At 45.2% G+C, this 25,428-nt stretch overlaps 1 protein-coding gene across 3 annotated transcripts in view; it reads right to left on the minus strand.

The window, feature by feature from the left end:
• Positions 1 to 5,193: 5,193 nt before the first annotated feature.
• SLC7A10 (solute carrier family 7 member 10) overlaps positions 5,194 to 25,428 on the minus strand; it is a 37,986-nt gene continuing 17,751 nt past the window's right edge. Inside the window, exons 2-11 of one of the 3 annotated variants that reach the window (XM_065848147.1) lie at positions 21,311 to 21,515; positions 14,776 to 14,927; positions 13,905 to 14,030; positions 13,291 to 13,444; positions 11,504 to 11,627; positions 11,305 to 11,408; positions 10,119 to 10,215; positions 6,868 to 7,017; positions 6,320 to 6,497; positions 5,194 to 5,430 (exon numbers count right to left, since the gene is read on the minus strand). In XM_065848147.1, coding sequence (XP_065704219.1) covers positions 5,303 to 5,430; positions 6,320 to 6,497; positions 6,868 to 7,017; positions 10,119 to 10,215; positions 11,305 to 11,408; positions 11,504 to 11,627; positions 13,291 to 13,444; positions 13,905 to 14,030; positions 14,776 to 14,927; positions 21,311 to 21,515 — 1,418 coding nt within the window. In that variant the 3' untranslated portion in view covers positions 5,194 to 5,302. The remainder of the gene's footprint in view (positions 5,431 to 6,319; positions 6,498 to 6,867; positions 7,018 to 10,118; positions 10,216 to 11,304; positions 11,409 to 11,503; positions 11,628 to 13,290; positions 13,445 to 13,904; positions 14,031 to 14,775; positions 14,928 to 21,310; positions 21,516 to 25,428) is intronic. The other 2 variants (XM_071814327.1, XM_071814328.1) reach the window with 2 other exon arrangements.

The following is a 25,428-nucleotide window of genomic DNA, read 5'->3' on the forward strand; positions in this document are numbered from 1 at the left end:
TTATTTTGTGTTGACAGAGATTTACTCTACAGACTTGGAAATCTTTATCTCTGTTGAAGAGAATTGGACAGACTTTATGGGCATCCAGATTTATCTGTAGCCATGAAGGACACAGCTTGCTGCAGAGGGATATCATCTCCCAACCCAGCAAAAGAGTGTTTGCTTCGTCATGAAGTGCTGATTCAGCTGCAGTGATAGTGGCAAGAGCAGTAATGCTACAAACCATATCGTGGTGTCAGTGAGGCCAAAATGAATATAGCCCATAACACGGAAATGGGGTAATAAATGATACCTGCACACTTGCAGCAGTTCGTAGACAATCTGTCCAGTGCAATCGGTATGACAAACCAAGGAACTAACCTGAAAAGCCTTGAGGGAATTATGTATTTTTCACTCAGACTATTCTCTGGGAGGAAGAACTGGTTTGCTTATTTAGGATTTTTTGTCTTTGCAGGAAACTTGAGTTTTAGTTTCCCAGGCAGGCGTTAGGATTTCAGACCTGGTTCAACTGGCTGGCTGCTCGTCACCTGGACTCGCAGGGAGCAAAGCTCATCTCTTGTCTCTGTGTTACCCCACAAACCGTTCCAGCAGAGAGCCTTCCCTTTACATTCCAGCTCTTGTGTTCTTGGCCTCAGGTGGTGCCTGAGCCTGATGGGAGCAGTAGAGGTTTATATTTTATTCACTCATCCTTCTGTGTGTTTGCTGCCTCATGATGCCTTCTGGGTCTCTGCCTCTTCTATCACTCTTACCTTGGGACTTTAAGACAAATTTCGTTTTGGCCTCTCAGCATCTCTTGACCACTTTCTAACCCTTTTGCTTGGAATTTCCTTTTTCACGTGTCCAAGTGCGGAGGTTTCTTGCTGAGTTTAGAGCACCCGTGAGAAGTGTCAAGGAATGAGGACGGGAAGTTCGATAAACCAAGAGGCTTTGACTGAATTCACAGCTGGGGACAGAGGTGGTGACTCAGACAGGAGCATCCTCCAGAGACAGAGCACACACATCCCAATCCTAAAGCTTTCTGAAAAGACAAACTCCAGCAAGGTTTACCCTTCATTTTTTTTTTGTTTGTTTGGGTCTTTTTTGTTTTGTTTGAATTTTTTTTACATTTTCATTTGTGACATGTACTTCAATATGTCTCATAAAACTCTCAGCAGCTGAATAATTGCTAACTTCTTGTCATACAGTGCTTGGTACAAAGGGGCTGGAAGGCAAGCAGCTTTTCTTTTAAAGGTTTTAAGAATTCACAAGAAAGGAGTGAAATACGAGAAACACATTGGCAAAGGCGTCTGAAAATGAAGCGTGGGACAGCATGTCTGTTGGGGTTTTCTGTCTGTTTGTTTTCACCTCAAAGATGAGTCACTTTATTTACCTTCAGCTCTTCCACACGGAGAGACACGTTTGCTTTCGCAGCATTAGCTCGTTCACAGGACAGCGGTGGCAGCGGATCTGTCCCCGTATCCCCGACCACCGCAGCTGCTCACCAGACGCTGGTCGTGCTCAGCTGGAGCCACCAGTTCTGCGCAGAAGTGACAGAGTGTGGCTAATGAAATCTTGTCTGCACACTTCAGGTGCGTTTATTGTAAAGATATTTCCAGTTCAAATTAATATCAAATCCATGGTGACTCATCAGTTCTTCCTGAGCTGGATGAAAGCTCTGGTCTGATACAAGTCTCTCACCTTGACCCTGCTGAGATCAAACCCTTCTGGTTTGTGTACTAACGTGAACTGAAAACAACCAATTCCTTAATCAAGCGAATGAAAACGTGAGAGCAGCTGGGCCAGCAGCAGCAACTCTGCTTCCCACTGGTGCTCACCCAGCTCCTGTTTCCTCCCGAACATCAGCCGCTTTGGCAGAGGGACCATCTTCCCATCCCCGCTTTGCACAGCAGGTCTCACGGTGACGTCCTGATCCATTGCTGCTTCTCTCGATGCTGTCATAATACAGATAGGAATAATCCAATACATCTTTACTTGATTTTGCATTAAGCTTACACCTGATATACTCGTTAACTCTTGCATTATATTATTTTCCCTCTGAAATTCTCTGAATGCTGTATTATTGCCAGCGCTAAAAGAATAAACAGCACAAAGTAGTTTTCTGCATTACAGCCTCAAATATTTTGTGCTACATAATTACAATAGCATATAATACAGAGCACTATATGGTTCTGCATTACTTTTAAAGCTTTGTTTGAACGTCTTTCTTTCAGGAACTACTTGCTTTCCTGAATCAGGTATCACAATATTCTTGACATACTTGTAGTGTCAGCTGTCTTGGGGTTTTTCTTTTGTTCAGTAGGCTTTAAAATACTGGTGACGATGTCTGCTTTGGACTGGTTGCACTGTCTTTTGGAAAAATCAAACTTACACGGGGTCAAGCATGCTGCTAAGTTTAATTTAGCATATGAATTTATCTTTGTAGTTCTGTATATTGACTTCTATAGTTAGAAATTGTAAACGTTAGGAACTAACTTTTGTGAAGGCTTGAAAAAATAGTGTATGTGATGTTGGGAGCACAACTGAAGCTGTTCCTAAATATTAAATTAGACATTGTGGAACAACTTTAGGAGATTGGTAGGTAATTCAAAGGTGAGCTCTACTAAACTATCCTGTTCTAGATTCAGCCTTCTGATTTAAGGCCAAATGTTGATTGTTTCAAAACATGGCAATATAATCAGGAAAAATTTGAGCCAAACCTGGTTAACAACTATGAGGCAATTGGTCCTTTCATTTTGCTTTTGATTTCCTTAAAGAAAACCCAAGGAAAGCCTTGGTAGCAATTACAGCACATTATTATTATTATTATTATTATTATTATTATTATTATTATTATTATTATTATTATTATTATTATTATTGCTACTACTACCTTTCTCATTACCATACAGACTTGTTGTCTCAAGAGATGCAAAGTTTCTGTACTGGCTGATTTCCATACGTTAATTATTAAAACAAACAAAAATAAAACCACAACAGGACTTAGCAGTTCTGAAAGCAACCATTATTACTAGTGCTATAATACATTTCATTTTCCCACTAGACAATAAAGTTATTGAAAAAATTAATCTGTTGGAAATTATACCACAGAAAGTGAATGCTGAACCATGGAAAGTAAGACTCAGCCAGTATAGCCTCCAACACAGATGAAGTGTTCAGGTGCTGCTCAGCCAGTAAAAATAGAGTAGGTGTGCTGTGAATTTAAAAAAAAGGCAAAAATAGCAGGCTTAATACATACAATTTTCATTAGCAAACTTTATATATTCATAACTATTCAACATGTGGAATCTCTTTACATGTGTGCGTATATACACACAAACCCACACCTTTTTCATTAGCTAAATATATATTTTAATCTGCTACAATTAACAGCTTTATACAAAGAGAGTAAGTTGCGTTTCTTTTTAGTGTCTACCATATGAAAGTTCAACGACAGATGGACAGATATTTAAAAATGAAAATACTTCTCGATAGTGAATTGTGTTGGAAAGCCATGTTCCTTCAACCAGCTCCTTATTTTCAGTATTCTTAAATCTTTGTAGAGCATGCAGTACTTCACAAATGAAGAGATAATGAATCCTTACTTTTTGTACCAGGGAAAGATACTTTTAAAATTAAATTAACATGGCTGTTACCAAAGCTACGGAACGTCATAGGTTTTGTTTTCAAAAGTTGCAAAGGAACAGTAGCGATTCAAAATATTGCTCGGAGCTGTTCTCACATTTTGCCTTTTCAAAAGATTCTTTGGTGTGAAAGTGGCCATATTGCTACAGCAGCAAATCTCTATATATTAATTAAATATGTGAACTAGACTTTTCTTCTAGTGTTTGCCACAAATAAAATATGCAAAACGCCTTCTAAAGAACATCTGATGTGAGAATGATTTAACTTTTCACTTGGCTGAGCACAGCTGAAATGGGGATTTGTCTCTGAAGCAGCGCGCCATCACCTGACACGTCAGCAGAAAACAGACTTTGGGCTTCGTTCCCACGTTTCCCTTGAGTTCCCACTGCTGAGGTGCTGCAAACCCTCCCCATCTCCATCTTCCCGTCAGCACCCGGATGGTGCTGAGCTCCACACAGCAACGCAATGAGCTCTATCCCCATCTGCTCTGCCTTTGCAAAAATGCTTCAAAATTGAGATAATTGAGATTTTTATCACTACCTCTGTATATTTTTTTTTTCTCTGTATCACCAAATGATTTTTGAACAGTCAAGCAGACTGCTGGTTTCGTACCCTTTCAGGTGTGCCCAGGCTGGTTCATGTTCAGCGCAATCCAAGATGCTGAAGGGAGTGGAGCACCTCCCTTATGAGGAAAGGCTGAGGGAGCTGGGGCTCTTTAGTTTGGAGAAGAGGAGACTGAGGGGTGACCTCATTAATGTTTACAAATATACAAAGGGTGAGTGTCAGGAGGATGGAGCCAGGCTCTTCTCGGTGACAAACAATGGTAGGACAAGGGGTAATGGGTTTAAGCTGGAACATAAGAGGTTCCACTTAAACTTGAGAAGAAACTTCTTCATGGTGAGGGTGCCAGAGCCTGGCCCAGGCTGCCCAGGGGGGTTGTGGAGTCTCCTTCTCTGCAGACATTCAAACCCGCCTGGACACCTTCCTGTGGAACCTCAGCTGGGTGTTCCTGCTCCATGGGGGGATTGCACTGGATGAGCTTTCCAGGTCCCTTCCAAACCCTAGCATTCTATGATTCTATGAATGACCCTGCCCCAGCAGAGCCGGTGCTGGATGCTCGGATGGACGCACCGTGTTCCTGCAGGTGAGCGGGGGGACGAGCCTTTGGGTGCAACCTTGAAACCTTGTGGTATGTGGGAATTCACCCCACCCAGGGACAGAAACAGGAATCTTCCTGCGGGAATGGCTGTCCCTGCACCTCCTCGCTTTCTCTTGATTTCTCCACTTTTATTTTGAGTTGGCAACTGCCCTGCTTCTGAAACGCCTAAATCTGTATGATTCTGATGGACTCTCATGGCTGCTAAAATCAGTATTCCAGAGCTGTATCTGTGCTGCTTTCCCCTACTGAGCAAGTATGTTGGCAGAAAAAGAAACCAACCAGCACCTTATTTTATATTTTATTTATTTTATCTTTTTGTTTTTGTTTTTTCTTTTTTTTTTTTTTTTTTTTTTTTAGGGAAAACCTACAAGCTACAAATGCCATGGAGGGTGTAGTTCATTTTCTGAGCTTCACTACTGGAGCTCTAAAAATCTTTTTTTTTCTTTTTTTTTTTTACAGAAAAACTTTTTGCAAGAATCAGCATGTAAACAAGAAGCCACTTCAGCCTCAGAGGCCACGTCATCATTTCCTCGTGGTTGTCTTGCTCGTGGGTCGCTGAGATGCGGCCGAGGGTGCCTCCTCCTCCTCAGCAACTCCCCCCTGAGGGTAGACCACAAAACACAGCTTCTGTCCCCAGCATGTCACGGACTCTACGAAGAGCAAACATTTAGGGGGTTAATAGGGATGCTCGAGCTCTTCTAAACAAAAGTGTGATGCTGGGGTGACGCAACATGGGAATGAATGGGGCATCTTCCCAGGTGGGGCCATTCAACCCCGCTGCACAGCTGAGTGCCCCCTTCAACCCTTTCACCTCCAGCTCAGCTGTAACTCAGTGTCTGCGCAGGAGGGGCAGTGGAGAATGGGCAGCTCTAGGGATGCCCACCCACAGCCCTTCCTCAGCTGTGCCAGCAGCCGAGCCCCACCACAGCCGGTGGAAACCCATGCAGGGCCAAGGGCTGCAGTGTGCTTGTTTGACAGTCCTTGCCTTGCAGCAGAACAATTACAAGTCAAACACAGCCAAAACATAGAAGACTTGTGTGCAGTTCTAATTTTATGTGACTGATAATGTAAGGCTTTCTTTTGAGTGTGAAATAATTCACTGTGCCGTGTTGGGCTTGTGCAGTGGGACATGCAGGTGGCACAGTGGGAGGAAAGCAGGCTGATGGGGAGGCAAAGCTCTTGGCTGTTTATTAGTCCTTTTGTGATAACTTATTTAGCCTCCATGGACTCAGAGTTATGTTCCCATGCACCTGCTCTGGGACAGGCTGCCATGAGCAAGCTGAATGGATGGGGAGTTGCACAGGGGCACGAAAGGAGGCAAATGTGCCCAGGAGGAAGCAAAGCCATTGCCCAAAGACAAGCGCTGTCTGGCCACTTTGTGCCAAGGGGCTGCCTGTGACTGGGAGAGGCAGTTGGGCTCGCACAGGTGGTTCCCTGGCTGGTTTAGTGCTGATGCAACCAAGGTTAAGAAGGTCCCCACAGCCCCAGGCACAACCAGCAGCCCCAGGAGCACAGCGAGGCACCGCGGTGCTGGCTTACCTATTAGCCTATTTACACACTTTGGTTTGTTTCTCCAATAGACTCCAAGGAAAAACACTGGCACTCCAGTTAAAATGATAATGAGTCCAACTCCACAGACGACCGGCTCAGAGTATAAGCTGAAGACCAGCAGAAATGCCCAAAATGCCAGGTAAGTGATGGGCACGAGGAGGTTCACCTACCAGGAGAGAGCAGAGCAGAGCACAACTGCAGAGCAGCAGCAGGGGCTGACCGGTGGCGGGGGCTGCGGGGGACTGCAGGCAGTGCTGTGGCTTCAGGACCCCCCCATGGGTCATGCCCCCTTCCCTCTACCACTGTTGACCCCCCTGCCCATCACAGTGGGTTCACAAGGGGTCTGCCTGTGTATCCAGTTGTACGCAGTTTTTTTATACTAATGACGTTTTGGGACATGGTTTGGGACCTTAAAACATTGCCACTAAATCAAAAAACAAACCGTTCTTCGAAACGGGAGGATGGAGGGCTTGGTGTGCCTGTCCCACCATTTGCATCGCTACTGCAACCCAGAGATTTAGCTTTCACATTGTCACCTTGATAGGTCTGAAGATTTTGGGTTTCTTCCAGCGTAAGACTAACAGGCCTATAATTGTCACTCCATAGCAGAGGTAGTTAATAAATGACACGTAGTTGATTAGTGTGTATGTGTCTCCAACAAGCATGATGACAAGGGTGGCCAAACACTGCAAAGAGAGAAGCATAGCCTTACTTGAGTCATTACTAGAAAAGATAGCTTAAAATCAACAAAAATTAGCCAAAACCCCCCATAAAAGCAGTTAGACTTCTTTTGTTTACAACCACTGCTGGGCATCTGCCGCCTCCTGCAGTTCGGAGCATTATCCGAATGGGGCTGAATGGGGATTTAGGGTTATTTGGGGCATGCTGAAGCCAGAGCCCAGCCAGTCTGTTTGTAAATACTCAGGGGTGCTGACAGAGGGGGGCTGTGCTGCCCGTGGCCCCACTCACCCATCTCTGTTGTGTGTTTTAAAGGCTATTGAGCTCTATGGGATGAAGGAAGTATTTCTTGCAGACTAACACACTGCGGTCACTGCACTACATTGTTGCAGGTGCCCTATATATTATCGAGAATAAGAGCTTTGCCCTTTAACTCCACTGGCCCACAGCTTATGCTGCAGATGACTGGCATCATTAATCTTTTGAGCATTACTTGTGTTTGGAAACTGGCGGATGGTAGAAATTTCCGTGCCTACGCTTGCCTGTTTGTACTGTGTTATTTCTGCATTACTCTGTAAAGCCAAGAGAGCTGGCTCAGGAGTCAAGGGGTTGTTCCTTGGGGCCTGCACTCCTGCCTGTCGGTACCCCCAGGAGCTGAGCCCCTGCCAGCCCCACATACTGGTCCTGTGAATGTTGTCTGCTGGTGGCCAGAGCCTGAGGGAAACTAAATACCCAAATTCCTCCAGAGACTACTCAGGAGTTTGGTCTGTGTTACTCTAGGCACTCCTTTTGCTTATGTCACTTTTTCATAATTAGCTGTTTCAATATCAATGTCCTCTCGGGAGGGATGGCTTCTGTGCCACTGGCACCAGGAATTAAGCACCACCGCAGTCAAATGTCCCGTTGGTCCCTCCGTGCCCCTGTTCAAAGCCTCACAGGCTTGGCAGGGGGATTTCAATGCCTTGAGCAGCCTCTCCACAAAATGGATTTAAAATAGGGCAGTGTTTTATATTGACGTCATATAACGTGTTCCCTGCTTTCCTCTGACAGGCACACAATACCATATGCACATACGACCCTCTCCAGCCACTGACGGGTTTTGCAGCGGTCCCACTCGGAGCGGTGAGATTTCGCACGTAGGTGACACTGATGTGTCAGATCCGGTCACGGTGTGGGTGTGATCCCTGAGCAGTGCGAGGCTCAGAGGGGTGTGCTGCTCCCCCCAGCCACCCAGCCACAGGCACACAGCAGGTGGGACAGCCAGCTGCTCCTCACCGGCTTGTAAAAAACCCCAGGCTCTTTATTTTACATCTAGCTTGGCCCCTTGATTTTTGAAAGGATTAATAAAAATACAGGTCTCACTGGTGATGTTAAAAAAGCCTTTCTCCACATACAAAGAAATCTTTCTCCATGCAAAGAGCTAGGTGTGATTCACTGGAAGGGAAAAAGGAACCTGATGTATTAATTAAGTTTGCCTAAAGTCTGACCCAGTTTGCTATTGTAGCTGCCTACGCTCTATTACTTTTATATTTCTATTTCTTAAGGAATTAATATTTCATAGCAGCATTTGATATACCCTGATCTGCATTAAAACGCTTTCAAGTGATGAACTGATATGCAGCATTGGTTCTGTGACTGGCAATACAATTCACAGAGAATGGTTTGAGTGGGGGGGCTGGTGTATGCCTGATAGATTGCCCAGATCGGCTTGGGTGGCCTCCTCATGTTGGGGCTATTTCACAGCAAAACAGCCTCTGAAACTCAGCGTGTTATTTTAGCCAATGTATTTTTAAGGACAAAGGAGTTCTGCTTCATCAGCACCAGCAGAGCTCAGCTGCCTGGCAGGAGCCCGTGATGGGGCCAGTGGTTGCTGCTTGCCGGGGCAGGATGAGGACAGTGTACCCCAAAACTCTGCACAGGCAACGTGTGAGATGTTTGTGATGGAGCACTAGGCCCCAGGAATGCCATAAAGCCTCAGCTAGATGGGTATTTTGTTGTAAAAGTGGAATGTGCAGGAGGCTTATCTGGCGAAATTTGGTCTGGGTGTATTGTGCCAGTATTGCTGTTAGAGCCAGGAGACACATAAATCCAGTGCATCTGGGGTCAAACCCTCACTGGTTTAGTATCAGTGGTAAATCTACAGTTGGTAGCAGAGGATGCAGCCGAGATTTCAAGCAAATGCGGTTTGGGAAAGTCCCTTGCTTGGGCCATGCAGCTGGGGAGTCAGTTCCCTCTTTAACATCTTCTGTGCTGCAGTAAAGCCCATCGCATATTCTAGCTTCACCATTGGTAAAACTGTATGAAGCTCTTTGATTCAAATAACAACTGTAAGTCATTAGTATCATGGAAATTTATGGTGTATAAGAAGTGAGAAAAATCTTCTTCCCACGGGAGCACAGTGGCAAGTTGACCAGCCCCAAACCCTCCCACTGCTTGACCTGTTGGTTTTTGATCTTTGCAGGTGACCTCTTGTCTACCTGACACACTCAGCAGATGCATTAATCAGGGCCACTGTAATTGTCCTTACCTAATTTTTTGGCCCACAGAAAAATACCCCATGTCCTCAGAGCACTGTCTGATCATCCCTCACAAGACGCCTTGCTCATTGAAAGTAAGAAACTTTAGGAGCACTTTGTCCTCTCAGTGGGACCTGCCACGTCTCTGGCTTTGGCAGTGGGATTTAAACCAGTCCTGCCCAGGTGGGATTAGCAGTGACCACAGATATTTCCAAATGTTTGTGGAAAGCAGGTAAAATTGGTCAAAAAGCTTGTCTTTTCTTACAGAAGTATCTCTGTTTCAAAAGCCAGTCTCTGTCTCTGCTGCGGGTAGGGCCAGTGGTAACTGGCTTTTATTGCAGCTCAAGTGAGGTGTGAGGGAACCCTCCAGGCACCAAGGGTGGTTGGGACCGGGAGGAATTATTTCCAAGGCTGAAGGCTGCTCCTCTCTGGGGCTGTTGGAACTGCCAACACCCACCAGCAGCACTCCAGACTGCCTTCTCTTCTCCTGGGGTAAAATGGCCTCTCGGGGGATTTTTCCAGCTCTCCACTCCACGATTCAGTATTTCTAAAAGCAGCTTACAGGGCGACAGAGCAGAGATGGTAAAACTTACGCAGACGAGCAGGGCCGGGATGGGCGTGCACTGCTTGACGTGGATCATGGCAAGCAAACTCGGCAAATGGCCTTCTCGGGCACCAGAGAAACATAACCTGGAAAGAACAGTAATGCTGAATCCCCTGGCTGTACAACAGCCTGTTCAATATCTAGCCATGTAACATCTCCAATCTCAACTGCCTGCATCGGGCTGGGTGTGGAATGGAACTGTGGCCAGTGGGTGCCGGTCTGGGGAGACCACTAGAGACTGCCAGCATAACACGGTGTAAGTTATCTCAACTAGACCCTTCAGAATATGAGGCCTTTAATGGCTACTGTCATCTGTGAAATGGACTGCTCTGAGATGCCCAATTACCTCTGAGGAGGAGGAGGACTGGAATCTGTGCAGTCCCTGCCTGCTGGCCAGCAGTCTGCTTGCCCAGGGTGGGATGAGTACTGCGTAGGTTGTGAAGGCGATCAGCCATACATAGCCAAGGCATAAAAAAAATCTCATAGATATTTCCAGTGTCAGAAATGTTTTGGATAAGGTTTAACATGCCTTAATATTTCATTTTAAAGCGTATAATCTGTTAGGTATGCACTTAGATTTGTCGCATCTCATGATACCTGTGAAAGTGCTGAGATAAATAAATTTCACAAGATACTTGACATGTTTCCTCAAAAAAATTTTATAACTTTTTAATTAAGTTCAGACAGGTGAAGTACTATAAATGGATTTTACAGATTGTGGTCCCACTATCAGCAGTGTGTATGCAAAGCATCTTGCCTGAAAGCAGTTTTTTTCCATAATGGGAAGGAAAATATCTGTAATTTGGAACAGCACCAGGCCCTAAAACTCCTCTTTGAGCAAAGCACAGTTTAGCTTGTAGCTACTGGAGCTTTACTGATGTAAAATGACTAAGGTTCCATGTTAAAGCTGCGTTTGGCTCTTACTGTGAGCAATTCCACATCTGCAGACACTTTCAGTAGCTCGTAAGGATTATTTTGCAAGAGATTCCATGATTCAATATTACATTTGCTGATTCAAAACAAAGCAATTCATAACTGAATGTATGCAACACACCCAACAACGACCTCATGCTCCACAACATCCAAAATATCTAGCTAGCATTTCTTTAGCAAGTTAAATTAAAGCAGCCCCTCCCCAAATTAGATAATGTTCATAAAATTGTACTCCATCTAACCTTGATGAGGTAAAAAGGTATCCATTTATTCCTCCAAATGTAGATAGGGCCACTGAGACTGGCATAACCCAGGAAAAATAGCCCAGTAACTTTTCACCAAATGTCTAAAGCAACAGAAGGCAGAGAAACTGAAATACACTGCAAAGCACAGAACTGAAATCAAAGTGTATTTTAGACATCCAGGGAATGGTTTACTTACTACCGCCACAGCGTTGGAGGACAAGAGCTCTTGGGGTGACATGGCAGTGAAATATGCAATGTTGGTGAACGTATACACAAATGTCACCAATGGGATGGATATGAATATGGCGCGAGGTAGGTTCCTAATAAAAGAATCAGGAGGGTAGATAAGAAATTACAGTCATGCACAGTGAGACCACAACAACCGTGTACAGCCTGGGGAAGGTCACCCAGCTAGGTGGGCTGTTTCTCCAGAGGAAACCGTGTTTCCATAGGCTCTGACCTGCTGGAGAAGGCTAAAATTGCTATGAAATGCCACGTCTGCAGAGGGCAGCTCCCTGGGCCAAAACCACCATGTGCTCCCTTTGGGCTGTTGGTTGGGATTGAGGCAGTGTGTTGCTGAAAAACGCAGCAGCCATTTCTCAATAACCCTAGGTACAAGCACCCGTGGTGGAATAAAATGCCATGTTTTGCTTTATCTTTGCCTGCTCTGAAAAGGGACGGGATCCTGTTGTCCAGGCGACTGCTTTGGCCCATCCCATGCTGTAAACCTGGTCTGGTCATACAACGCCATGGCCACTTAGAGTAGAATAGACGTACTTGGCCTCTGATTCAGAGACCTCCTTAGAGGTGGACACCTGAACCATTCTGTATCTAATGCAATCATGCACTTTGTGTGTCAGATTTGGAAAAATGCTTTTTAAAAAAGTATTTAGCCTTTGTGATTTTGAACAGATTTAGTAAAAATGGGAAGTTTTCTTGGTTATCCATTACTTTTTTTTGTATTTTGGTTTCCCTTCAGAAACTGCAAAAATATAAAAATGAAGTCCATTCACTCCTTTTTCTTTTTATTTCTCATGTGAGGCCATATTTGCCTTATTTAAGTCATAACTTTTCATTATTCAGCTTTGAAATTGTGGTGGTCCGTTACAATGTTGGTGTTCCATTGAGGGAAAACATTACCACACTTTCTTTATTCCTGCCAAGATCTCTGGACGTACCCTTTACCACTCACTGGTGTGAAGGTGTGTGCAGAGCCACTCGCAAGGCCGCAGCTTTAACTCATTTCCATCCAGGCTGTGTAACAGCTTAAACTTCTCATTTAATTGCTGCGTGCACTGGATGCCTACAAATAACTAATGCTCTGAGAGCTGCTCTTGGCATTTGTCATTCCACTTCATCAGCTCAGGAATGTTGAAACGTTTGAGCTTTGCTTTATAAAAATCACTTTCCCTCCAGCTTTCCCAGTCTGCTTGTGACAATCCTTTCCAAGCCCCTTCCCATACCCAGGACAGCAGTGACCTGATGTCAGTCGCCCCAGTGGGCGAGTGCCCATGGCTGTGCTGGGGTAGGGACCACTGCCTTCATCACGCAATGACTTTCTAATCTTCTCTGTTTCAGATCTCTGGGGAAGATCACCTTTGGGTGGAAAAGCAAAGTGACTTCCAGCATAAATCAACTTTTTTCTAATGCATGTGATTCTCCCTATAAAAACTTGTGTGGCATCTCATCAGTGGTTAATTTCCTACTAGAGAAGCACTGTATGATTGAACAGCGCCAGAGAGATACTGCTCTGTCTATAGGCTGGTTTGATTCACTTAATGCTTTGTGCACTATGTTTCTAATTTCAGTGTTTCTTCCACTTGCCTACTATTTGTTCTAGACAAAAAATCCTTCATTTAGAAAGACTGGTTCCATAGACACAGAATGACATCGCTGCAGCTTATTAAATGAATAATATTACCAGATGGCTCCAATGTCTCAGCACTTCAAGAAAATGTGGATGGCATGGAAATGGATACTTGCCTGCGGGGATCAACCAGTTCTTCTGTTACATAGTTCAAGAAGTTCCAGCCACTGAAGGCAAATGACCCTTGAAGAAAAGCTAATGCTAAATGCCCCACCGACGGAGTCATCCAAAAATTGAATGCGTTGCTTGGTATCAGCTCTTCATAGTTTCCTGCACAGAAAGCACAAGCAAGAGGTTAAGCCACCCCTAGAGAAGTGCTACCTACAAGAGACACCAGGAAACAGGTAACCTTTTGGCTTTTATTCTTCATTGGATTTGAGACTTCATGCTCGTGCTTATTCATTTTGCACCCAGAGTACTTCAGATTTAAAGGACATAAAACAGACTGAAAAATTTCAGTAACTATTGTGAAACATCCTCAGCTGCCCTTTGTTATTCTATCAAAACATCAGAACTGACAAGGTGGATAGGAAAGGGACTTTTTTAAGGAGATACAGCTGATTTCTCTGTTGTGCCATCCTTTCCATGGCTGTGTGAGTACAGAGCATCATGGTTCAGCTAAACCCTGGGTACCTTTGGGTTGTTTTTAAGGAGGAAATAGTGCAGTAAGTGGGAAAAATCAAGTCTATCAACAGTATGACACCCACGTTAGTGCTGTCTCACAGAGTACCTTTAAAGATCTGTATGAAGCCCACAATAATGATAAGGGTCAGGGCTAAGAGTTTTCCCGCTGTAAATATGTCCTGAATGCGTGTTGCCCATCGAACGCTGGAGCTGTTCACCCAGGTCAGGAGGACTGGAGAGCAAAAGACTGAATTCAGTGAAATGAAATTATGTTTATTTAAGAACACACAGGCAAAGCATCAAAAAGCACAGAGTGATACACGCGTTCCTGCCGGGAGCCAGGGTGAGGAGGAGCGTTGCCTTTCCCGAGGAGATCCCAGCTGCAGGGGCATCCCTGGCAGCCAGCAGCCTCTCCCCTCGGGCGCTGCTGCTCAGGGCTCCCCCAGCTCTAGTAACTGTGCCTGAGTAGTGCTCAACATGTGGGGATCGCTTCCTTCTCATGGAAACAGTGAGCAGCTGGAGTACCTGCAGCTCTGGTTTGCTTCTGCTGGCTCCGTAATTAATGCAGAGCTGGTGGCGTGCTGCTCTTCTACACACTCGCATTTGTGAATGTAAAAGAAGACTAGGAAGGGCTCAAATGTTTGTGGGTAACCTGTGCTGGTAGGTCACCCATGCCAGTTGCCCGCGGCTCTGCAGGGAGCACAGCCCTGTCCCATCCCACGGGATCACCTGCTGTCACTTTCCCCAGGACCCACAGGGATTCAGGTGTCACTGTGCACTGCTCCAGCCCACGGTGCTTGCTGCAGGCAAGTGGGAAGGGACAGAATATCCCACACCAGTCATGGTGCCTGTCCTGGGACCTCCCTGCTTGTCTTTTGGATTGTGGTCATGACCCCAGCCTGGCTGGGGTGGCCCCTTGAGCAGTCCCATGTGAAACTGAGGCAAACATTGTGTATGCGCGACAAGCAAATACTCACGTAAACACACCATGGAGAGGATCCTGGAGGCATTATAGGGGGGGATACAGTTAGGGAAGACGGGCTGCAGGACATAGTTTGAGAAGGTCAGAGAGATGACAGCTAGACTGGTCGGGTACATGATAAGCACTGCACTCCACAGCAGTAGAAACCTGAAAAGACAAGAAAAAGCACAAGAAAGCAGTGCTGGGGGTGTGCTGGAGGTAATGCATGCTCGGCGGTGCAATGCTTCGGGATGGTGCCCGAGGCATCAGGACCAAGCACTTTTGTCCCCATCACATCTAACAGTCACCTACTTGTGCCTCTCCTCATCCCTTTTCCCATGTTCCCAGTGCAATCTGAATTTTAAATTAAACATTTTTAAGCAAAGCACAGTTTAGGGATGGATAAAAGAGTGAGGATTGTGTCTAGTGGGCATGCTTTGATTTAGCTGTGTATCTCAAAGCGAAAGCGTCTCTGCTGCTCCTGGGCTGACACGTTAACGGCAGCACACAGCAGGCCCTATGTTGAAGTCATCTCCGAAGGGCTTTGGCAGGGCCACCAGCTGTGGGGCAGCTGCACTCTTGTGGCTGCTACTGGCTCCTTGACGGTCACTAGGGGGTTTCTTGTCACCATTCAGCTCTGCAACCTGGGCCAGGCCACCTTAGTGCTGCAGTGTTCTGTGACCACCCAGCCAGGTCCCACTGGGGCTGGCTTTCTGCTTCCAGCTGCAGCTGATTGCACTGAATGAGGTACCCTTGCAAATATAAAGTGTGGGGTATTTTGGTTTCTCACTCTAGGAAAAGGAAAAAAGATACTTATCTTGTAAAATCAGCAGTGCATCTGGTTAGTGTTTTAAGATATTTGAAGTAGTATTATTTCTGTAGTAGAAAATGAAATCCTTCTTGCCATGTACACATACATGTTAACTCTTTCACATACATGTATAAATGTAAAGTGCAGGGACACACAGCACATCCTTTACTTTGCCTTGTTTCTGAGAAGTATGGGGTCAATCTGATGCTTTTGTTATTAACAACCAGAGAGTTAATTTGGTAAGCTGGTGTGATGCAAGAGCTGGTCACCTTCCCAAATGGTACTATTGTTTTTAAAAGCCAGTTTTGTTGTTTTGTTTTGCTTTCCCTCCTATTTATTTTTTGTGCGACTGCTTCCCCTTCCCCATTTTTCATGTTTTCCATTGTGGTTCAGCATGGTTTTCGCCAAGTAAGAGCTCTGTGCTGTTTGGTGCTGAGGGTGGCATACCCAGTTTGGGGCAGCTCTGCAAGCAGGAGTCTGAGCACCAGGCAAGCTAAGAAGTTGAACCCCAACACAGGGACTTGCTGGGTTAAAACACTGAAGACTACCCTTGACTTATAGACTGCAGGAATTGCTCACTGACAGGGTTAGGCTGCTGGTGGTGCTCAGCAAGGTCAAGTTCAGCCCTCATTGCCCCAGAAGCCCCATTCAGGTGTGCCCAGCAGTGCTGCTGGCGGCTGCCGGGGTTGGGCAGAGCTGTGCCCACAGGGCCATGGGGTTTGCTGAGCAGAAGCCACCAGCTCTTCCCTGACATGTTCATCTTAACCTGCGTGCTTTAGGTGGGTAGAGAACTGTGTTCAGATAAAAACGTTCAGTGGGGTGAATGACTCTGAAAACAGTATTTCAGGCAAAACTGACCCTTTTATGCTGCGATACAGAGCACATTACAGTTGGTATTGGGTAGAATATGGTTAAACGGGAATGTGAATTATTCAGTAGATTTCTGACAGTCAATATGTTTCATGCTGAATTGAAATACATTCAGGACTGATAATGCCAATTAAAGTAAATGCGGAATTTCAGCAGAGGGTGACAAAGTTGCACTGTCAAATGAAGCTTAAAGAAGAGATGGCTTTAAAATAAGAAGGAAGCTTGCCTAAGATGTAGGCCCACTTTTATCTTGTTTGTTTTTTTTTTTCAGGCAAGTTTTAACCAAAGCCTGTTTCTGAGAAAAAGATATCCACGCTAGTCACTCAGACAACGTTCCCGTCCCTGGCCACGCGGCTGCCGGGGCTGCACTGCTGAGCACTCGCCTTGGCCCTCGCGGTGCCGTCGGCAGCTGCCAGGAGCAGGACTGGGAGCCAGAGGTCCAGCCAGATGGGAATGGCTGTTCTTGTATTAAACTGCTCATGGGGAAGAGGCGTTTGCTGTGGGTGGGAATTAATCCTGATGAAATTACCCAACAATCTGAGTGTTCTAGGAAGTCTTTGTTTTTAAAGCACCACCTTTTATCATATGTTGTGTTGGAAGAGTTGAGGCTGCCATCTCCTTAGCAAAGAACAACTGTTCCAGATCAGTTACGATTAATTTAAGTGACACAGGGCTGAATCTTCCTGCAGACATAACTGATTTTCAGTTGACCTCCCTATCATGGCGTATGAAATTTGACAACTGGAGGTGCGCTTTCTGCCCGGGGCAGCCATGCAGAGGGGGTGTAAACAGCTCTGGCAGCCCAAAGTCCAGCTTGAAGCAGGGAAATGTCATTGTGGCACACCTGGAGTTACTTTGCCTGGCTCTTCAAGTGGAAGGTGGGTAGTGGGAAAGTGGCTCTTCAAGGGGAAACTGCCCTGAGGGCTGAGTTGTGGCACTGAGAGCATCAGAAGCTGAACCCCATGGGATCGGCTCTTATGGTTACGCAGTAATTTACAGCACCACAAGAACCGGAGAAGTTAAATCTTCTCTCATTCCTGACGGAGAAACAATCAGACCTTTAGAAATAGGTTGGAGACAGCTGAATGTAGAGAAAAAGGAAGGTGTGTCTGCTCCTGTGATCTATCTTTGTTTTTTTTTAATTTTTTTTTCTTGTGTCTCTCCTGAGTGTTGGAGTTTGTGTGGGCAACCCAAGTACCTGCATGTGCTAATGGCAAAAGGGACAGTAAAATAACCTTATTGTCTGAGGTTATTGTTCTTCTGAGCAACATGTAATGACTGCCAATGGCTGTTAGCTGGAAGTACTCTGCCTTGTTTTTTTGTTGAGTCTAATTGAAAGTCCACTGAAATGAATGCTTATCCTCCCATCAATATGTATGTGCATTAGATAATGTCTCTAATCAGATTATTTTTCCCAGTTTCAGTGGAATAAGTGACAATCTGTGGTAGGAAACACTGCTTTAGGGGAAGTGTGGCATTCATGTGGAAGTGCCTGTCATCTCTCCACCAAAAGTGAATTTTTATCAGATATCTCTGCATACTAATTTCCTCACCTGTTGAAAGAAATGAACAGGATGGTTTGATCTGGGTCTCTAATAGTCTAGTGGGCTTAGTGAAATTGATTCTGGAACTTGTATTTGGGATGTACCTGTACACCCAAGAGGATCTTGAATTAGATAAAAAATATGTAGTCACAGCAACCTGTGAAAATAGAAAATTATAGTGTACCCTACTTGTGTGTCGTTAACAAAAGAAAACAGTTTGAAATAGATGCTGTAGTACAGATCACCTTATGATGGGAGAATCTGAACTGGTTTAAGAAAGTTGGAGCTAGTTTGAATATTATTAATATTATCCTGCATAGCTGAAAGAATTATTGCCTTTGAAAACTTCAGATTTTTGCAACAGCAACAACAAAAAGGAACCATAAAAGTGTATTTGAAACATGTTTTACTTGCAGTTTGGAGTGACACTTATAAAAGTTTGGCTTAGAGCTCTCTGCTGATTTCATTGCTATTGATTTTCAGTAAGGATCTGTGATCAGTCCTCAGTCACTGCTGGAGAAGCAGCTCAGTTGCAACGTAGTTGCTGAGCATTCAGAAGTTGTATTTATCAGAAATGCACTAGTGTTTTTTTCATGAAGCTGAATTTATTAATTGTCTTCTGCAAGAACACATATAAAGCCTATTATTTACTGGTTTGGGTAATGTTCTTTTTATGATCTGTACAGACATGCAAGCCCATATGCATGTAAGATGAGCTGTGCTCAGCTCCAGCAGCACGGGATGTGACCCATTCCCTGCGGTTACTGTGCTCATGCACAGATGCTATTTAAAACCAAGACGATTTCTAAATGAAGATGAAAGTGAGAAGTCTGCTCTCAGGTACCAGACCAGAGCCCAGTGCAACTGAAGTCCTCCCTCACCTCTGCCTTCTCCCCTGGCCGGAGCTCCTGGGCCATGTCCCTTCCCCAGCGGAGTTTTGCCACCACCGCCGCTGTCGGCAGCACTGGTGCCCTGTCCTGCAGCTGCACCCAGATGTGGAGCAGGGCTGCTGCTCTGTGGCCAGAGCTTCTGCCAGCTCAGGAGATGGCCCTGCCCTGCTTCTTCCTCTTACTCCGTTCACTTTCTTACAACACACCTAGCAGTACTATGATTTTTTTAAATTATTATTATTTATTCACACAACCAACTATCAACACTGCCAGGCACAGAAGGTGGGGCATGTAGTACTCTAATGGCTGTTACAATCAAATAGTACTCCTTTGTTCCTTGTACCTATACAGGAAAACTTAGGGAGGATTTTGAATGGCAGGGACAAGACAACGGATGTGAAGAGGAAACGTCATGGACTGGGTGGGTACGGCACATGCTCCTATAATAAACATCTTCGTGTGAATAGACCAAATCATCCAAATTTGCCATTGCGAAAATCCTTTGGCAAATGCACTAAAACTGTGTGTGTTGAATATGATGTTGTTTACTATAGAAGGGTTACATTACAAAATAAAATTAAATTTTTGGAGAAGCAGTGTTTTTTTCCCTCGGGAGAGGCAGAGTGCAGGCTCCTGAAGGGCCTCATTCAGCTCAGAGTGCTGGGAGGTGATGGGTTCTTCCCAATTGGAAAACTGAGGGTGCTTGTGAGAATTCCCCTCAGCTGCAGGCTTTAGGTGGTGGCTCAGCAAGGTGTGCAGCAGGGTGCAGTCCCAGCCCAGCTCTACTGGAAATCATGACTGAGCCCCCCTGTCTTTTACACAAAAACCTACCAGGAGGCTTCTTGCCTAAGGTAACCCTTTGCCATACTTACAACATGGTGTATTTTCTTGTGAGAAAATGAAAAGCGTCTTTGCAAAGCAAGAATGGGAGCACTGCTGCTTCCCTTCTGGTGATGAGGTTGTGCTTTTTTGATACTGTTTGTTCATCGCAAGCCTGGACACTAAGTGTGCTGCTGCTGCTGCAGGGAGCTCCCTGCTTTGGGAGGTGAAAGTGTTGCTCTGTCCCCAGGTAAATGCTGGGTAGTGACCCATCAATGGGTGTGCGGGGTACCACACAAATTCTCTGAACATGGCAGAGTGAGCTGAGTTTAGTCATACTTGATTTCTAATTACTTTCTTTTTTCCTCCTAGAAAGCATAATTCTTTTGGTTTTCTTTAACTGGTGGTTTCACAGCGATATTCCTGGGATAGCACTCGTGACCACTTGTGCAATCCTATGCTCTTTCATTTTTGTGTTCCTCACTTGCAGACCCCGTTCCTGGGAGCAGGTATTGGGGAAGCTGCTGCCTGCTGCAGCGTCCTGGGGGAGCGGGGGCTTTGCTGTGCAGTTCCTGCACCCCGTGAGAGAGCAAACCTCAGTGAAGATCAGCTGAGATTTTGGTTAACCAAGCCTATGCTGTTGTTCCCTCAGTCATGCTGTGACATGAGTGTAATTTTCTATGCAAAGTGGGACAATGTTCAGAGGAGCGATTCTACTGACTGAAGAAACACAGACTTCTATAAGAACTAGTATAAGGCAGTGCCTTATGTTTGACAATCACCAGAAAACTCCCTTGTCACCTGGTGTGTTTTGGGATGCTGGCTGTGCCCAGTGCTTGGGTGGCACTGAGCCAAGGCAGGCACGAGCAAGGGGACAGGCCATGGGAGTTGGGGACAGCCTGCGGGCATTACGCCTGTGCTGATTTACTCCAGCTCAGCAGCCAGCTCAACTGCGACAAGCTTGTTTCCTGACGCAACAAAATATACAGTCAAATATAAATGATGACCTCTTCTCACTTGTCCATTCCTCCCTTAGGCACACTACTCCACTTCTGCTATTTTCAAAGAGAAATCATTCCTTGAGTTGGCATTTCCCTCTCTTCAAATTTACAGCCCTTGTTTTTGTACAGTTGCAGTAAGTGAGGCAGTGATGCAAGCGGGTACCTGAGCCTGACGCTTCTCCTTATCCATCAGTTTTCTGTATTCTGCTGCGGGAAGGTTTCACAATGTAATGCCACAGAAATATTTGCTGCCTTCTGCATCATCACTTAAAGGAGGGTTTTGGATTATGTAGTAGCTCCATCCTGGCTTCCCTGATGTGTGAAGCTCCTCAGTACAAGGTACTCATCATTTATGGCTGGTACATAGGAATGTCACATGGACACAGCATCATTTACCGCCTGGTTCTTTCTTTTCATGGACTTTATTAAGAGAAGGAAGTGAAAGTGTCTGTAGCTCTATGTATGAGGAATTTGGTATTTCTAATGAGAGCAGGAAAAATTACTTTGCAAAAGCATTTTATTGACAAATGTTCCGTGTCTCTTCCGAGTCAGATATCTTCTTCAAACTTAATATACTTAGTGTTTTCAAATTACTTTATAGAGACAGGGTACTTACCCAGCTAACCCACCAAAAATCTCTGTGACGTAGGAATAATCCCCTCCTGATTTGGGGATAGTGACTCCCAGTTCGGCGTAACATAGAGAGCCAAGGGCAGCCACCCCGCCGCCAAGCACCCAAATAATGAGAGCAAGTCCCACCGAGCCGGTGTGCTCCAAAACTCCTTTTGGCGAAATAAAGATCCCAGAACCAATGATATTACCTGGAAAGGATAAAAGGCTTGCAGTTAGGTAAAGAAAGTGAGAAATGGATTTTTCTCTTAAAGAAAAAAGGAAACAAACCCACAGCTCCCACCCAATCAAACAAGAATTCCCCACCAAATCCTCTCGCAGATTTTGCATGGTTGTATTTTATTTTATTAGACCCTTGGGAAAGCATTGCTATTTATTGGCACTCCAGGAGGGTAAGTGCCTGCTGAAGCACAGTGAGACCCGGGTGACCATCTGTGTTTGCCAACAGTGGCTCTCTGGCATGAGCTCAGAGAGCTTGCACAACCGTGTGCTGTCACCCACCATGGCCCAATATATCAAATGGAGCTAGAAGCATCTTGTAATGAAGATTTTAATCTCCTCCTGAAAGGAATCTAGACAAGATAAGGCCCATCTTCAGGGGGGCTGGGACGTCAAAATCCACCCCCATAGCATAGCACACAATGCAGGGGCCATGAGGCTGGGTGCAGGGATGCCCCTTGGGCACCGTGACTCACGAACGGAGAAATGGGAGAGTACCTGCCAGCATACATACATGCATATTTCTTTTTTTCACAGACACCTAAAAGTACTGCAATCCTGGGAGGAGCCCATGGGATTTTGGGGACCATGTTGAATTTAGGCCTTACTGCTTTTCACCACCATAGATCTGTAAATTTTACTTGCCTCTTTGGGATGGGACAGTACTCCTTTCTGGCAACCCCAGTGCTGAACAAACAGGAATTGCCCAAAGACAGAACAAAACAGCCCATAAATGAGTCTCCTAGCTCCCCACACGCTGTCTCTTCCTGCTCAGTGCTCTCTTTCACCTTAGTTCAGGTTTGCTGCTATTTTTGGTAGCAAAGAGCAGATGCGAATACCCATCCTTCAGCAAGCTCCCGGTGAGAGCTTCCACCCCCACACTGTCACCTTTCCATTGTGCCAGCACATTGAGTCAGGATAAAATCCAAACGCAGCCTGGCATCCTCCAAACTGATAACGGACACGGAATCTAGCAGATCTTCAAGATGATGTGCAATGTTACAATGCAGCATCTCTGCAGACTTGTGCTGTGTGGGGCTGGTGGGGTGACCCCCGTGCTGGCGAGGGGTGCGAGGTACTGCACACCTGGCTTTCTGCATCTGCTCAGCTGCTTTGGGGTGATGGGCAGACCTGCTGGTGGGGTCATGGGGGAGATACGTGTCAGCAGCACTGTGGGAAGCGGTGTGATCAGGCCATGCTGTGATGGGGAAGAGACGAGTCCCGCTGAGGTGTAACTGCAGAGATAAGGTGGCGGCAGTTGTCTGGTGTGGCAGTGATTAAGTGCAGCCTCAATGCATAGAGATATAGTCTATGGTAAGGTTTTTCATTTTTTTTTTTCTTTAATGCTTGCATTTGGTTTTGTCAAAGCCCTTTATCTCTCTGTGCTTTAGGTTTCTGCTGCTAAGAAAGAGCATTGCTTATCCCTGGCTGCACGGGTGCTGGGCGCCGAGGGGCATCAAACCCAAATTGCTGTAGGGAGAAGGTTTACATGGCACAGCATGGCTTAAAGTGGCACTGTCCTGCTATAGAACACTGCCAAAGCACTCCTTCTCATGGGTGAGTCTATATCGAGCTGGAAATGGCTAGTACTTTTTAAAATGTACGGATAATGATTTCTGGGTGCAGCTATCTGGAGGAACAGGCAGCCTTCTGAATGGTCCTTTCATACAAACATTCACAGGATGTTTTTTTTGTTATATTAAGTAGTTAATCATATTTTTTAAAAGCTGATGTCCTTTGTGAATGAATACACGATAAGGCAAAATTGTCTTTGAACCTCATTATGGATTTCCTATTATTTTGCTCTTGCAACATGTGTAAAAGCCGTACCAGCAGGAGTGGAAGTGCTACGCCCATTCCAACAACAAAATGTTCTTATGGAAACCTGCCATGAATGCGGTAAATGTGCCTGGGAAGTACCTTTGCCTTATGCAGGGTAGGACATGTTTAAAAATAGACATGATGAGCTGCTGAAATGCTCCAAGAAAATGTCAGAAAGTGCTTGATGAGAAGCAGAGTTTTCAGGAGGTCTCAAGTTCCTTAGCAGAAGTTCTTAGGCCAGAAGACTTAGCAGTAAGGCAGATGCTTTAGCTACAAACAGGTATTTCAAAGCAATCCTTGGTCAGCAGGACCTGGAGGTAATTTGGTCAGAAACTCTGGGGCAAGAAAGAAATTGACTGTGCAGTTCAGGGGGACTGTCATTGCTGTGCTCACCATGTTGGGGATAATTTGTTTCAGCTTTATTAGTGCTAGTACTGCTGATACTCTGTGTTATTTTTTCTTCTAAGATGTAAAGAGATGGAAAAAATTAATTACTTCTTGTAAAACAACCACATTCTCTGCTCCTCCATGGCTTCTACTAGAGCTTCTTGCTACAGGACTACACGTTTGAACCAAAAGGAAACTAATGCTTGAATTTCGTATGAAGTTGTGTGACCAGTCCCAACGAATCAGTACTACGTAATCACAGTAAACAGGACCTCATCTAAAAGCGCAGTATTACAAGCTTCCCAAGTGGCTGATGTTCTCACCACCTCCAGATCAAGCCCAAGGAGGTACTGATGCACTTGCACTGCACAATCGCTCAGGTAAGGTAGATCCATGCTCGTGGTGCCACGTGCCCCAAGCCCACTGCAGGTGCTCAATACCTTATGTCTGCCACAAAAGGGGAGGTGGAGGCACATGACATGGGGCAGGTGAAGCGTGCCAAGGCAGGGAGCACGGGATGATAAGCCTGAGTTTGTCTCTGCCTGCTGGCCCACGCCTGCTACCTTGGCACGTGCAAATGTTCATAGTAATAATAACAATACTATTGCTACTAATAAAAAGACACCCACTTGCTCAGCCCTCTCATATTCCTAACCTTAAACAAGTATCAGTTTTCTGCAGGACGGATGCTGTCCTCGACCCAGTGCTGTGTTGTGTAGCACTAATGAGCCTTGAAAAGGCATCCTGCAAAAATACTGACCTCTGGAATGAAATCCTCTTTCTGTTCTAGGCAGTTAAGAGTTTGTAAAGAGATATCTGAGAGCTTTGAACTCAACAAATTCTGTGATTTTTAAATTTTTTTTGTTAATTCACAATAACAGTGATCTGTGATGGGGGTGAGGAGAAAGGCAGACCTCATAGCTATGCCTGCTCAATGTTAAAGAAAAGTCTTTTTGTTTTTAACTTATAGAAAATGGTCAACAAAACTGCTCAGGAGCTGCTCATTGGTGTGAAAAGATGTTACTTCCTATTTTTCTAAGACACCGAAATTCTCAACATTGTCCAGAACAACAAAAAAGTCATGACACCAGGTAAGATCTTAGCAGTGGTATATTTCAGGCTATTTTACTTGCCTTCTGTGTTTTGTAATTTATTTTTTTTTAAAGGCTTCACAGTTCAGATTTGGACAATTTTCTAAAACAACTCATGAGGGTTAGGAACAATTCTTCAACAAAAGCTGAGGTTCTCATGGAATAATACCACTTCAAGAGTTACTGTGAAAGGGGGGGGAAAGGCAACAAACGTCTAGATATAAGAGATGACAAAATATCGTGCTGTGCATGGGAAACAATGCACATTGCAGCAATTGACTATAGCGAGACAACAGGATGAAGATAACAGAAGAAAAAAGTCCTATATATAGGAATTTATGCTGTTTAATCTTTTTTTAAATCCTGAACAAATATTTTCCCAGCTGCATTTTGTACACGGTGCTGTAACCCGCTGCTGGGAGTTGTCTGAGACTGGAGGCCAGTCTGTTCCCTGTGAGCCGCACTCGCAGCCCTAACGGCCGGGGTGGCTGTGACCCTGTGCACTGGCAGGTGCCACTGAGCCCACTGGAGGCTGGACAAACCCAGACCAGCTGTTGTAACGTGGCCGTGAAGTGGGCATGAAGCC

The sequence above is a fragment of the Patagioenas fasciata genome, chromosome 13 (assembly GCF_037038585.1).
Source record: "Patagioenas fasciata isolate bPatFas1 chromosome 13, bPatFas1.hap1, whole genome shotgun sequence".
NCBI classification, from domain to species: domain Eukaryota; kingdom Metazoa; phylum Chordata; class Aves; order Columbiformes; family Columbidae; genus Patagioenas; species Patagioenas fasciata.